Source organism: Hemicordylus capensis, chromosome 14 (assembly GCF_027244095.1).
Source record: "Hemicordylus capensis ecotype Gifberg chromosome 14, rHemCap1.1.pri, whole genome shotgun sequence".
Classification (NCBI taxonomy): domain Eukaryota; kingdom Metazoa; phylum Chordata; class Lepidosauria; order Squamata; family Cordylidae; genus Hemicordylus; species Hemicordylus capensis.
The window spans coordinates 5,212,992-5,227,030 of NC_069670.1; the positions used below are offsets into that span (position 1 = coordinate 5,212,992).

At 49.0% G+C, this 14,039-nt stretch overlaps 1 protein-coding gene across 1 annotated transcript; it reads left to right on the forward strand.

The window, feature by feature from the left end:
• Positions 1-4,180: 4,180 nt before the first annotated feature.
• Positions 4,181-12,855, forward strand: LOC128337417 (zinc finger protein 91-like). The gene is made up of 2 exons (XM_053278383.1): positions 4,181-4,676; positions 9,087-12,855. The coding sequence occupies exon 2, from the start codon at positions 9,245-9,247 to the stop codon at positions 11,285-11,287; it is 2,043 nt and encodes a 680-aa protein (XP_053134358.1). The 5' UTR covers positions 4,181-4,676; positions 9,087-9,244; the 3' UTR covers positions 11,288-12,855.
• Positions 12,856-14,039: the final 1,184 nt, after the last annotated feature.

Consider the following 14,039-nt stretch of genomic DNA (forward strand, 5'->3'; position numbering starts at 1 on the left):
TCGGATTGCTGACAGGCTCGGGCCAGTCCCTTGCCCTTTCTTCTTCCTCTCTTTTCCTCCCTTCTTTTTCTCTCTTTATCTCTCCTCTATTTGCTCTTCCCCTCTCTCTTTCTTCCTCCTCCCTTCTTTTTCTCTTTCTCTTTCTCCCCCCTTCTGGAGTGAACAGAGCTTATTCATCTTGTTTCCGCCTCCTCCTCCTAAAGGGGCTCTTTCCTCCCTCCCAACCCCTCTCTTCACAGACCCCTGCCCCCTATCCTTTTAGTTTCCTCTCCTCTACAATCAAGAACCTCTTCCGTTGCACTCCAACTGACCTTAATCCTCACAGGCTCCTCCTCCCTATCTGCATATAGAATCCTCCTGCCCAATCACCACAGTGCCACAGGCTCTTCCTCTCTATCTGCAGATGGAATCCCCACTGCCCAATCAGGTGCTTCTGTTCACGAACTCTCGCGAGAGCTGCCACACACGGAATTATCCACAGGTATGCCTTAGAGAATTAAATATATAGGAGATTAGTTTTTCCACAGCATATGCTTCTGTTTCCTCTGAATACCTTTATGTGTCAGTCTCTGGAATGTGGATTCTGGGTGAAACTCAAATTGCACAAAGGAATGTCTCGGCAATTTGAATGTTGTTGTTTAAACCAGAGGTGGAGATTATATACCTGTGGCCAATAGCCTTTTTTGGGCCCAAGTACTAGCTCAGAAACTGTATGAAGCTCAATTTGGGCCGTATTCCAACTTTTCCTCTCAGGTGATTGTGCAATCCAAAATTTTAAAAGGAATCATTCAAATTGAAGATGACTGCTGGGAGACATGATAGAGGTCTATAAAATCATGCATGGTGTGGGGAAAGTGGAGAGAGAGGAATTCTTCTCCCTCTCACTAGAACCAGGGGTCATCCCTTGAAATTGATTGCAAGGGAATTGAGGAAAGGTAAACGGAGGTACTTTATCACACATTGCATCATCAACTTGTGGGGTTCTCTGCCACGAGATGTGGTGACAACCAATAACTTGGATGGCTTGAAGAGGGGTTTGGATGATGTTATGGAGGAGAGGTCTATCAATGGCTACTAGTCGGAGGGCTATAGGCCACCTCCAGCCTCAGAGGCAGGATGCCTCTGAGTACCAATTGCAGGGGAGTAACAGCTGGAGGGAGGGCATGTCCTCCGCTCCTGCCTGTGGGCTTCTCAGGGGCATCTGGTGGGCCACTGTGTGAAACAGGATGCTGGACTAGATGGGCATTCTTGGGCCTGATCCAGCAGGGCTGTTCTAAGGTTCTTACATGTTAAAAAAGTTCCTTCATAGTGTCCGCATTTCCAACATTTGTTTGAAACATGTGGTGAACTTGTAGGAAGGCTAAGGCCTTTGGGGACATGATATATAATGAATTAAAGAAAAATTTAAAAATGACATTTCCTAAGAAGCCAGAATCCTTCCTGCTGGGAATAACGCAAGGAGTGTTTTCTATAACCAACTTAACATTCTTTATGTATGCTACCATGGCGGCCAGAATATAATATATGTGCAGAAATGGAAGAGTAATGAACTGCCCACAAAAGAAGATTGGCTGATAAAAATTTTGGAATATGCGGAGATGGCAAAACTTACAGTACTGATAAGAGATCAAAATTTGAATGTTTTAGAGAAGATTGGGAACCATTCTTATTATACTTAAAGAACTACTTTCCTAATATTGATTTTACAACAGGGTTTGAAATTTAGTAATATTAGCAGGTTGAGTAGATCAAAATCGAGTTTGTAAGGTTTAGATATACAGTGGTCCCTCGACTTATGAACTACTCGACATCCGAAGTTTTCAACTTACGAACGACAAAAATGACCGGAAGTCGTTGCCGGTTTAGATGCGGCTTCCTCGACTTACGAATTTTTAGATGCGGTTTGCTCGACTTACGAATGTTTCCAGACCTCCGTGGGTGTGCTTTTCGACTTACGAAAATTTCGACCTACGAACGTGCGTTCGGAACGGATTAACTTCGTAAGTCGAGGGACCACTGTATATGTTTTGAATTATTATTATAGCAAGGGTTAATTCTATAGTTGGTGATTCACGAGGAGGTGTGAGCGGGAAGTCAATATTTGTTTAATGTGTTGTGAACGTTAAGATATTGTTAAAATCAATAAAAATTTGAACAAGGAAAAAAAGTTTCTTACATGTAAGCACTGTAATATATTCCCCTTGGTGGATGGAGCCGCTCTGGGAAGAACATCTACCTGCTTGCATGCAGAAGGTTCCAACTTCCCTCCCTGGCAGCATCTCCAGATAGGGCTGAGAGAGAGAGACTCCTGCCTGCAGCCTGGGAGACGCCACCCCCACAACCCCATGAGGCAATTAAGGGGGATGATGGGAATTGTAGTCCCACAACGGCTGGAGGCCCTCAGCGTGGTCACCCCTCCTCTTTGGTCTGGATGGGGTCTGGTGCCTCTTCCTCACCTGAACGCTGCCTAGCCCTGCGAAGGAAGGGGCCGCATCTCCCATTGGGACCCCTTGTTTAAAGGAAGCCCTAGATTCCTGCCCCCTTTTAGCAGCAATCTGGGCTGGTCAGGCTCCTTCCTGACATTTTGTTTTCATGAATACAAAACCCACACACCAATAACACTGCAGGACCACATCCAAGAAAAGAGGATGTAATAGTAATTCTATCCTATCTTTTGGGTCTAGAAAAATTCTCAAGATTTGACTGTGAAAGCTCAGCCCAACCATGCAATCGCCCAACCACCTTGGCAAGGGGAAGCATGTCTGCCTTGGCTGCCAGCAGAGGGCACCGCAGACCAAACCTTCTCCAAGCCTCTCAAGCTTCTCCCACCAGAAGCCTAAGCAGCGGCTGGAGGCCGAGATGGGGTGGAGGCATTTGGGGGGCTGGTTTGGCCCTGCTGGAGAAGGAGGAGGGAGAGTGATGGGGTGGAATCCAGGGAGGAGGAAAGGCTGGGTAGTGTGATGCCAGAAAGCTGGGCCCTCTCCTGGCGTGCAAGTCCAATTAACACACCAAGAGAGTGGAGATCCAGACCCAAAACCAGTTTATTCTGCAGAATAGCCAAGGTGGCACTTTGGGGATCATTTCACAAAGCAACAGCGCCCCCCTCTTTCCTCAGAGGGGTTTTTAATACATTCTTTAAATGATTACAGCATTTCACACATGACAAGCTGCCCCCGCCTCCTCTCCCCCCTCCTGACCAGGACTTAATGCTCCCTGAATATTGGTGTTAATATCAGCAAGTTCCAAAGAGCACATTAAGGCCGTCATATCTCACCGGCATGGGGTCGGGTAGCAATGCCTAACTGCCGACTTGCCCTTTTCCCCAGACGCTGCATCAACCCACGTGCCGGTTAGAGCTATTCTTGTAACATCCTTTAAGCAATTCTGATCATAAAGCCCTCAGCTTAGCTGTCAACTTTTATGATTATTTTACATTTTAGATCCATTTTACACCTTTTCAACTGCAAAGGACTAAGTAGGGGGGGTGAGGCCGGTTTGCGCACAAAACGGAGTCAGACACAAAATGGAGTCAGTCTGGCCTCCTCATATCAGTAGGACAGCAGCGCCATCCGATTCATCGGGAAATGTGCAGCCCCTGCGAAGTGAAGGAGATGGATTTCTCCCCACCCTGCAGCGTCTCTCCCTCTCCTCAGAAGCAGACTGGAGGAGCCAGAGAGAGCTCTACATAAAAACAGCCCTGCAGGATCAGGCCCAAGTAGGGTGGGGTACAAGCCTCTTTCTCCCATGGGTTTCCCTTCCTTGCAGATGGCCTCAGGGACTTCTGCACTTGCCTTTGACATGCCTTGGTGCTGAGCAGGCAGATGCAGAGCAGCTGTCTCTGCCAACTGGAAGAGGTGTTTGTAGAAACATCCTATTTGGTTTGTTTTGAGTGTATGTGTTTGTGGTGTTTTGTTTACCCAATCGATTGTAAAAACATAAAGTGCTGTGTTGGTTTGTGTGTAAAGAAGAGAGAAACCTGACGGGTCCCACCACCCACGGAAGATCTCCCCCCAGAAAGGAGGCCAGCCTTTCCCCTGCTGAGCGGGGGTCTCGGAGGGGCGTGGCCTGGAGGGCTCAGCCAATGAGAGAGGGGACAGTCTGTTGGATTAGGAGGGGCGCCGAGGAGGGAGAGGAGGGAGGGGCGGAGCGGAGTGCGGGGGGGGGCTGAGAAGGAGCAGGCGGGGACGCGCCTGGCGGCAGGAGATGGCCTCGGCGTTTGGGCTTTGTCCTGCAGACCCCTCCGGCTATCAATGTGGGCTTTGTTCCTGGCGTCCCCGCCCCCGGAAAAGAATTTTGGAAGGGGCTGCTTGCACTCCCCTCCCCCCCCAACAAGCAACCAATCCCGTAAGAGATGTGGTCCCTCCCCAGGACCAAATCACGCGAGGCCAGCTGCGGGACCGGGGCCACTTGAAAAAGAGCCCGCCCGCCGGCGCCGCTCTCTCTCTCTCGCTTTCTTCTTCAGCTGTGCTTGGCACTTTGGCCTTTTGTGCTTCTTTGGCTTTCACGTGGACTGGAGTTCCGCTGATCTTCCTCCCTGGCTGCTTGGAGGAGCCTGCACCCTGAAGTGCGGTGCAAAAGGACCGCACTGCTGCACGCAACGTTGGGAGTGTTTCTACTCACAATCCAGGCGGATCAGACTCGTGGCTTGCGGCTGGACTCGTTGGCGAAAGAGGCAGGTGAGAGGAGCAGCCGGCGGCAGCCGCACAACATCCTGGGGAGGGGGCAGTGTGTGTGTGTGTTGTGTGTGTGTTGGGGGGGGGCGCTCTTCCTCCTTGTCCCGCCGCCGCCTTCTCTGCAATGGGAAATGTCCCCGCAGGAGGGTTGTGAGAACGGTGCAGCCAGGTGTGTTGCGGGGGGCGGCCTGAGCTCCTCCTTCCCACCCCTGCACCACGGAGATCTTCAAGGCCAAGTGGAAGGCAGATCATCCTGCAAAGGATCTCTCCACATGGTTGCTCAGAGTCGACCCCGGACTTGAGGGCACCTCATCCATGCATCCATCCACCAGTCACCACCCCCATCCTCCATGGATTGCTCTGCCCACCCCCCCAGCCTCTGTCCCTGCTCCTCCCTTGTCCGCTTGCAGGGCTGGGGGGTCGCCAGCCTGCAGCACCCCGAATTCTGCCCCCCTGGTGCTAACAGTCCCCATCCCGGCCCCTAAACGGAAGACCTCCCCCCACCCACCCAAGAGGAGGCCAGGCCTTGCGGTGGGGGGGGGGCGGGGGTGTTCCAGGACACACGGCCTCCTTGAGGGTTCAACCAATGAGGGGTCTGGGGGGAGGCCAGAGCGTCCAATGCTGTGCATTGCATGAGTCGCCACAGCCTGTTGCATTAGAAGAAACAGCAGCAGGGAGGAGGAGGGAAGGAAATGCGGAGGGGCCGAGAGGGAGTGGCGGCGGGGGGGGGGGCAGCTGCATTCGCGGCAGACGCGTGTCTGCGAACCAAGAGCCGGAGTTCCCCGGATCCGCCCTCCGTGGCTGCTTGGAGTCTGCAGGGCGGTGCCAGAGGCCAGCGCTGCCCCCTGCATGAACCGCGGCGGGTGTTTCTGCACCGGGGCTGATCGGACTCGCTCCTGGACTTGATCCTCTCCGGATACCGAGGCAGGAGGTGAGCAGCAAGAGGCAGCAGCCGTAGCCGCGGCAGCCGCAGCATCCCGGGGGAGGGCTGGAGCTCTGCCGGATTCACCCCCTGGCATAGGGAGCACATGCTACGGGCCCCCGTTTTCGCCTCTCTGGCAGAGCAGCCTGGAGGACTCTCTGCCACTAGGCCCTGCCTGCAGGCTGGGGCCGGGATCGGGCTCTGCAAGAGCTGCTTGATGGAGGAGCTCATCCTTAGCGGAGGGGGAGGCGGAGGCTGGGCTTCCGGAGCAGGCATTGAAACCAGGCAACTCTGCCGCAGCGGAAGAAGATCAGCCAACTTCTCTGAGGAGGCTCCCTTCCCCTTCAGGGTTCCTCCCTTCTCGCTGCTCTCTGTCTGCTGGGGACAGGCTGCTGCTCCTCTGCTCGGTCTCCTTTCAAAGAGAGCGAAGCAGCATTTGGCAATCCTTCCTTCATATTTCAAAAAGTCAGCCAAAATGGAGGGGGGGGGTGTTGGGTGCAATGGGGAGATCTCTGGCATGAAATCACTCTGTGGGTCTGTGATTCTAATCTGACTGATATTTGTTTTGCTTATGTTATTAAATCCGAGTAAGAAGTTGGGATGACTCCATATATGCCGTCCTGTTGTCTAGTTTGAAATGGCATCAGCCAGTGTGGTGTAGTGGTTAGAGTGCTGGACTAGGACCGGGGAGACCCGAGTTCAAATCCCCATTCAGCCATGAAACTAGCTGGGTGACTCTGGGCCAGTCACTTCTCTCTCAGCCTCACCTGCTTCACAGGGTTGTTGTGAAAGAGAAACTCAAGTATGTAGTACACCACTCCTTGGAGAAAGAGTGGGATATAAATGTAATAATAATAATATATTGGCTAAGGCTAGTAGGCAACTTCTCTTTCTGTTTGGCATAAATGGCATTGAATGGGATGCATTTATTGGAGACATGTGGCTAAATGTAAATGTAAATATGAATATGTTGTATGCACACTGTGCATATATGTGTTTTGTCATGACACATGTATCCTGCCCTTCCTTTAAGAGGCTCAGTGTGCATGATTCTTTCTTCCTACTTTTATTCTGACTATAATCCTGTGAGGTAGGTTAGGATAATTTTTTTTTGCTGTAAACGGTTGTTGTGGTTGCTTAATTGGTTAAATGCCTGCCAATAAACCATAAACTTGGCCTCATAATTAACAACCTATAACTACAGAACCACCTCCAGTGTTTCCTCGAACAGGGATTCCCAGAAGTTGGGTCAAAACAGATTGAACAATCTCACTCTAATGAGCATTGAACGTGAAGTTGAGCGTGAGATAGACATTTCCAGTATCATTGAGAAATTTGCTCATGCTAACTCTCAAAAATGTAACTTTTAATGTAACTTTTAAATGGTAGTGTTCTTACTCTTGACATTTGAAATTGATACCTACATGTAAATAATAGTATGACTAAAGTGTCAGACTCGTCTTATCTGGCTGTATACCCAATGGGGTGGGAGGGGAATGAATCACTTTACTATGCAAGTAAATAATTTATGTTTTAACATTTATGTGCATTTTTAGAAGTTGGGGCCCCTTCATAACATGTGCCACAGGCCCCGCACTAGCTTAATCCGGCCCTGGGGCGGAGGGGGATGGTCTTCCTCCCAATCTTTCCGTTAATCCCACCCACCCACCCTTGCTTTCTCCTACATTATGCTGCCAAGTCTCCACTCTCCCCTTTTGCCCTGCAGACCCCATTCGGGAGCAGGAGGGATGGAGTGGAGTGGCCACCTTCAAAGATCTGAAGAGGGGGTGAACTTGTTCTCCTTCCTGAGGGCAGGGGCGGAGCCACCATTGGACAAACGGGTTCAAAGAACCCAGGCCGCCGCCAATCGTGGGCCGCACCTCGCAGCCACAACACGCCCCCAGCGTCTGACGTCAGATGCGGGGGTGCTGCTTTAGCTCCAGAGCGTGGGCCATGTAGCCCCCATTCAGGAGTTAGGTGGCCAACGCTGCGTGGCCAGAAGGCAGCGCCGGCCAGACTCAAACTCTCAATCAGAGCCGCATGGCTCCATTTGGGTGCCAGACCACGCCCCTGCGTCTGACATCAGACATGGGGAGTGAGGTGAGCAGGGCCACCTAATGCCTGCCTGAGGACAAGATGAGCACCACTGAGTTGAAAAGGCTAGGCAACAGATTTTGGCTAGGCAGCAGGAAGAAGAGACTCACTGGGAGAAGAGCTGGACAGCAGAACAGCCTGCCTTGTGCAGTGGTGGGCTTTCCTTCCACACAGGGTCCAAGAGGAGTCTGGGCAGGCATCTTTCAACAACACTATAGCCCTGGGTGGGGTGGACTAGAAGACCTCTGAGGTCCCTTCCAGCTCAAACATTCTAGGATCCTATTCGGCTGTATGAATCGTTGATTTGTTGACTTTGGCACACCCTAGCATCACTGCACATGGCCATCCTGGCAAAGGAAGGGAGATTCCAATGTGTTCGGCCTGGGTTAAGGAGCTGTATGTGTTTTTTTGACTACGTGGAAGCAAGGGAAGAGGAAATCCTTGGTAGAAGTGGTTGTGCGGAAGGAAACAAGGAAGAGAGGGGAACCTGAGTAGTTTCTCTCCCTAACTTGCTTCCACACAATCACTTCTACCCAGATATTCCTCTTACATTGCTTACAAGGTAAGCAAGGTACTCTTACTGTACACTATAGAACCCACACTGGAGAGAAACTGCATAAATGCTTGGAGTGTGGAAAGAGCTTCAGCACGAATGGAGATCTTACTGTACATCACAGAACCCACACAGGGGAGAAACCATATAAATGCTTGGAGTGTGGAAAGCGCTTCAGAACGAAAGAGCCCCTGGTGGCGCAGTGGTAAAACTGCCGCCCTGTAACCAGAAGGTTACAAGTTCGATCCTGACCAGGGGCTCAAGGATGACTCAGCCTTCCATCCTTCCGAGGTCGGTAAAATGAGTACCCAGAATGTTGGGGGGCAATATGCTAAATCATTGTAAACCGCTTAGAGAGCTTCCAGCTATAGAGCAGTATATAAATGTAAGTGCTATTGCTACACGCAATCAAACGTTGGGAGCAGACACAGCTTCCAAACCCAAGTAGAACACATTTTTTGATTATGTGAATGACCTTTATCTCACACACACACACACACACACACACACACACACACACACACACACACACTTTTCAGCCATGATTTCACAAACCCTTCCCTCACCTGCACTGGATGATCTTCCCCTTCAGGGATGATGTTTTTCTGGAAAGAGCAACTACCTGCTTACATGCAGAAGCTTTCAATTTCCTGCCCTGGCAGCATCTCCAAGATGGGGCTGAGAGAGACTCCTGCCTGCAACCTTGGAGAAGCCGCTGCCAGTTTGTGTTGACAATACCAAGCTACATGGACCATTGGTAGGACGCAGTATAAGGCAACTTTCTATGCTCCTTATGGCTCCTTTGCTATCCCCGGCTCTGACCACTTTTCTCTCTTCCTTCCAGCAGGTGAGAGTTTGGAGAGGAAGAGTGAGGGAGAGACCAGCACAGAAATTATTGTTGGTGCCAGATTTTTTTTTTTTAATGGAATAACAGATTAAAAACCAGAGGACAATTTAAGAAGATAAACGGATAACCTGCTTGTTAACAAGGAATTTTAAGAAATGGAGAAAGTAAGAGAAAGAATCCCGTGCCCTCCATATAGCAAAAGCTTCACTTCTGAACCAAGCTTTAAACCTCAGTGGGAAGTGCAAGCGGGTAAGAAATTATATGAATGTTTGGACTGTGGAAAGAAATTTAGCCAGAGAGGAAATCTTATTGTACACCACAGAACCCACACTGGGGAGAAACCACATAAATGCTGGGAATGTGGAAAGAGATTCAGCCAGAGTGGAGATCTTACTATACATCATAGAACCCATACTGGGGAGAAACCACATAAATGCTTGGAGTGTGGAAAGAGCTTCAGCCGCAGAGGAAGTCTTATTACACACCACAAAACCCACACTGGGGAGAAACCATATAAATGCTTGGAGTGTGGAAAGAGCTTCAGACAGAGTGGAGCTCTTACTAAACACCACAGAACCCACACTGGGGAGAAACCACATAAATGCTTGGAGTGTGGAAAGACCTTCAGCCAAAGTGGAGCTCTTACTGTACACTATAGAACCCACACTGGAGAGAAACTGCATAAATGCTTGGAGTGTGGAAAGAGCTTCAGCACGAATGGACAACTTACTAAACACCACAGAACCCACACTGGGGAGAAACCACATAAATGCTTGGAGTGTGGAAAGAGCTTCAGTATGAGTGGAGCTCTTACTTTACATCACAGAACCCACACTGGGGAGAAACCACATAAATGCTTGGAGTGTGGAAAGAGCTTCAGCTCGAATGGAGCTCTTACTAAACACCACAGAACCCACACTGGGGAGAAACCACATAAATGCTTGGAGTGTGGAAAGAGATTCAGCCAGAGTAGAAATCTTACTATACACCATAGAACCCACACTGGGGAGAAACCACATAAATGCTTGGAGTGTGGAAAGAGATTCAGCCAGAGTAGAAATCTTACTATACACCATAGAACCCACACCGGGGAGAAACCACATAAATGCTTGGAGTGTGGAAAAAGCTTCAGCCAGATTGGAGCTCTTACTTCACATCACAGAACGCACACTGGGGAGAAACCACATAAATGCTTGGAGTGTGGAAAGACCTTCAGCCAAAGTGGAGCTCTTACTGTACACTATAGAACCCACACTGGAGAGAAACCGCATAAATGCTTGGAGTGTGGAAAGAGCTTCAGCACGAATGGAGAACTTACTAAACACCACAGAACCCACACTGGGGAGAAACAACATAAATGTTTGAAGTGTGGAAAGAGCTTCAGGAGGAGTGGACATCTTATCACACACCTTAGAACCCACACTGGGGAGAAACCACATAAATGCTTGGAGTGTGGAAAGAGCTTCAGCAAGAGTGGAGAGCTTACTAAACACCATAGAACCCACACTCGGGAGAAACCACATAAATGCTTGGAGTGTGGAAAGAGGTTCAGCACGAGTGGAGAACTTACTAATCACCACAGAACCCACACTGGGGAGAAACCACATAAATGCTTGGAGTGTGGAAGGAGCTTCAGCATGAGTGGGAATCTTACTAAACACCACAGAACCCACACTGGGGAGAAACCCTTTAAATGTTTGGAGTGTGGAAAGAGCTTCAGCACAAGTGGACATCTTTCGACACACCATAGAACCCACACTGGGGAGAAACCACATAAATGCTTGGAGTGTGGAAAGAGCTTCAGCATGCGTGGACATCTTTCGAAACACCATAGAACCCACACTGGGGAGAAACCCTATACATGCTTGGAGTGTGGAAAAAGCTTCAGCACGAATGGAGCTCTTACTATACATCACAGAACCCACACTGGAGAAAAACCATATAAATGCTTCGAGTGTGGAAAGAGCTTCAGGACGAATGGAGCTCTTTCTATGCATCATAGAACCCACATTGGGGAGAAACCACATAAATGCTTGGAGTGTGGAAAGGGCTTCAGCACGAGTGGAAATCTTACTACACACCATAGAACCCACACTGGGGAGAAACCATATAAATGCTTGGAGTGTGGAAAAAGCTTCAGACTAGGTGGAGATCTTACTATACACCATGGAACTCACACTGGGGAGAAACCACATTAATGTTTGTAGTGTGGAAAGAGCTTCAGGAACAGGGGAACCCCTACTATAAACTATAGAACCCACACTGGAAGAAGGCGGTCACACTTTCCTGCACATGCACAAATTGAAACAGGGTAGACTGAAGCTCATGAGACTGCAGACAATTCCGAGAAACACCCTCAATTTGTGAAATATAAACCATTCTGAGAATTCTGCTTCTGATTTGTCATGCTTCCTCTTCAACTATTTTATACGTGTGTGTTGTATCTGTGTTATGAATATATGTCCATAATTCATTCAAATAGATTAATGAATAATAGCTTAACCTGCACAGAGCATCTGTGTGCTGGTAATTGATTGCTCCCCTCACCCCCTGCCACAGCGCCGCTCACCTCAGAGATCTCTCCACCCTCATCTGAGCCGTAATCCTGCTTCTCCTCCATCCCTTCACTCCACCCCCTCACCCCTCTTGGTCACGGTTATAATCTTGCTTGCACGGAATGACCAAGCTGCAGCCCCCTATCCCCAGAGACCTCCCCACCCTCACCCAAGCCCCACTCCTGCCCCTCCCATCAGGAGCAGCAGCAGTGGTTGACCGGGCCCTTCCTTGCTGCCACCTCCATAACCGCTCGTTCCCCTCGGGCTGCTGACAGGCTCAGGCCAGTCCCTTGCCCTTTCTTTTTTCTCTCTTTCCCTCCCTTCTTTTTCTCTCTTTATCTCTCCTCTATTTGCTCTTCCCCTCTCTCTTTCTTCCTCCTCCCTTCTTTTTCTCTTTCTCTTTCTCCCCCCTCCTGGAGTGAACAGAGCTTATTCATCTTGTTTCCGCATCTAATTCACAGAACTGCAGCTGCCTCCTCCTCCTCAAGGGGCTCTTTCCTCCCTCCCAACCCCTTTCTTCACAGACCCCTGCCTGCTATCCTTTTTGATACCTCTCCTCTACAATCAAGAACCTCTTCCGACCAGTAACAGTTGCACTCCCAACTGACCTTAACCCTCATATGCTCCTCCTCTCTATCTGCATATAGAATCCTCACTGCCCAGTCAGGTGCTTCTGTTCGCAAACTCTCGCGAGAGCTGCCACACATGGGATTATCCACAGGTATGCCTTAGAGAATTAAATATATAGAAGATTAATTTTTCCACAGCATATGCTTCTGATTCCTCTGAATACATTTATGTGTCAGTCTCTGGAATGTGGATCCTGGGTGAAACTCAAATTGCACAAAGGAATGTCTTGGCAATTTTAATGTTGTTGTTTAAACCAGAGGTGGAAATTATATACCTGTGGCCAATTGCCTTTTTTTGCCCAAAGTGCTAGGTCAGAAACTGAAGCTCAATTTGAGCCATTTTCCAACTTTTCCCCTCAGGTGGTTTTATTATCCAAAATTTTAAAATCATCCAAAATGCTAAATTCACTCCCAATGTAAGCTAAAGATTTGAAGTTGGAGCTTTGAAGGTGGAAACCAAAATTGGGCTTTCTATACTTACCTTGTGTTTTACAACTTCCTCCCAAGTGGTTTGACCCCTTTAATCATAACGGGTACTTTTGGATCCATCTGGTGTAAAATAAAAATGGGAACTAAACTGTTGATTTCACTTTTTTATTATCCCTGGTTTTTTATCCTGCCAAGAAGGCTCCTAAGGAGAGGATTTGTGATATGGATCCACAAAAGGATATAGTGTGGTCCCAAAAATCCTCATCCTGAAAAGCGTTGTCAGATTAAACCAGCATATTATCGTCACTAGAAATTGACAGTCCCCACCCATCACGGGGCTTTTTCCTTCGCTCGCTGGAATGCTCTGCCTTCTGGGATAACATCTGGGATGTTTGGGAATATTCCATATGATGCAAGAGTTTGTCTGTGAAGTTCTGGCACAGTTGAGTCGATTGAACATGTCCTTCTTAATTGTATATTTTATCAGTCAATAAGAAATTCTTTTAGAACTCTCCTTTTATTGCCTTTCTCTGGGCATGCAGAGTTAGTTCATGCAACCTCTTTACTTTCTGGAGTGACTCCTGGGACTAATTTTACAGTGGCTAAATTCTGTGTGCCTGCTGGGGATGTGCGAGCCAGTCATGAGACTGGTTTGTTTCGAATCTGGAACAGAGTCAAATCGACCCAGCCCGGGCCGTCTCGGGAGTGTGTGGGGGGGATACTTGTAAAGAGGAATTCTTGCCAGACCAATCTTTACAAGTAAATGAATTCCCTGAGTAATTGAAGGGGGTGGGGTGAGATAAAATTAGATTTTATCTTGAAAATGTAGGTGCTAGGGCAGCGAAGGTGGTGGCAATGACATGAGGTGACCCCTCCCCACCACCACCCCTGGCCTCCCAAATGACAGCCCGACCCGGTTGTAACCCAGTCCAGGCCTCTGCTCAAGTTAGGATGCCATTTTCATGAACTTCGAGCATGTGCAGAGGCCATTTGCATCACCACCGCCTCTGCCATCCCTGATTTGAAAGATAAAAGCCATCTTTTTTCCCCTCTCCTCCCCGCCCCCGCCACGCTCAGCATTTATTCTAGGATATGCAATTTACTTGTAAAGGGGGCACTGAAAAAAGAAATGGCATTGGTGATTGTAAACAGTGCCTTGGCATGGATTCACAACACCAAAAAGCGCCTTCAAGCCCAGGCACAAGATTTCAGCAGTGATGCCAATCTCCCCTCTTCCCCAGATCTTCCCCACCCTTGGTGCCAGAGAGGGAAATGCAATCAGCTTCCCTGTAAGATGATGGAGATGGAGATCCAGTGCATCGACCTTTTGCACCGAC

What these genes read in the sequence shown, in the direction of transcription:
- LOC128337417 (XM_053278383.1), top strand. Translation starts at nt 9,245, where the DNA reads ATGGAGAAAGTAAGAGAAAGAATCCCGTGCCCTCCATATAGCAAAAGC.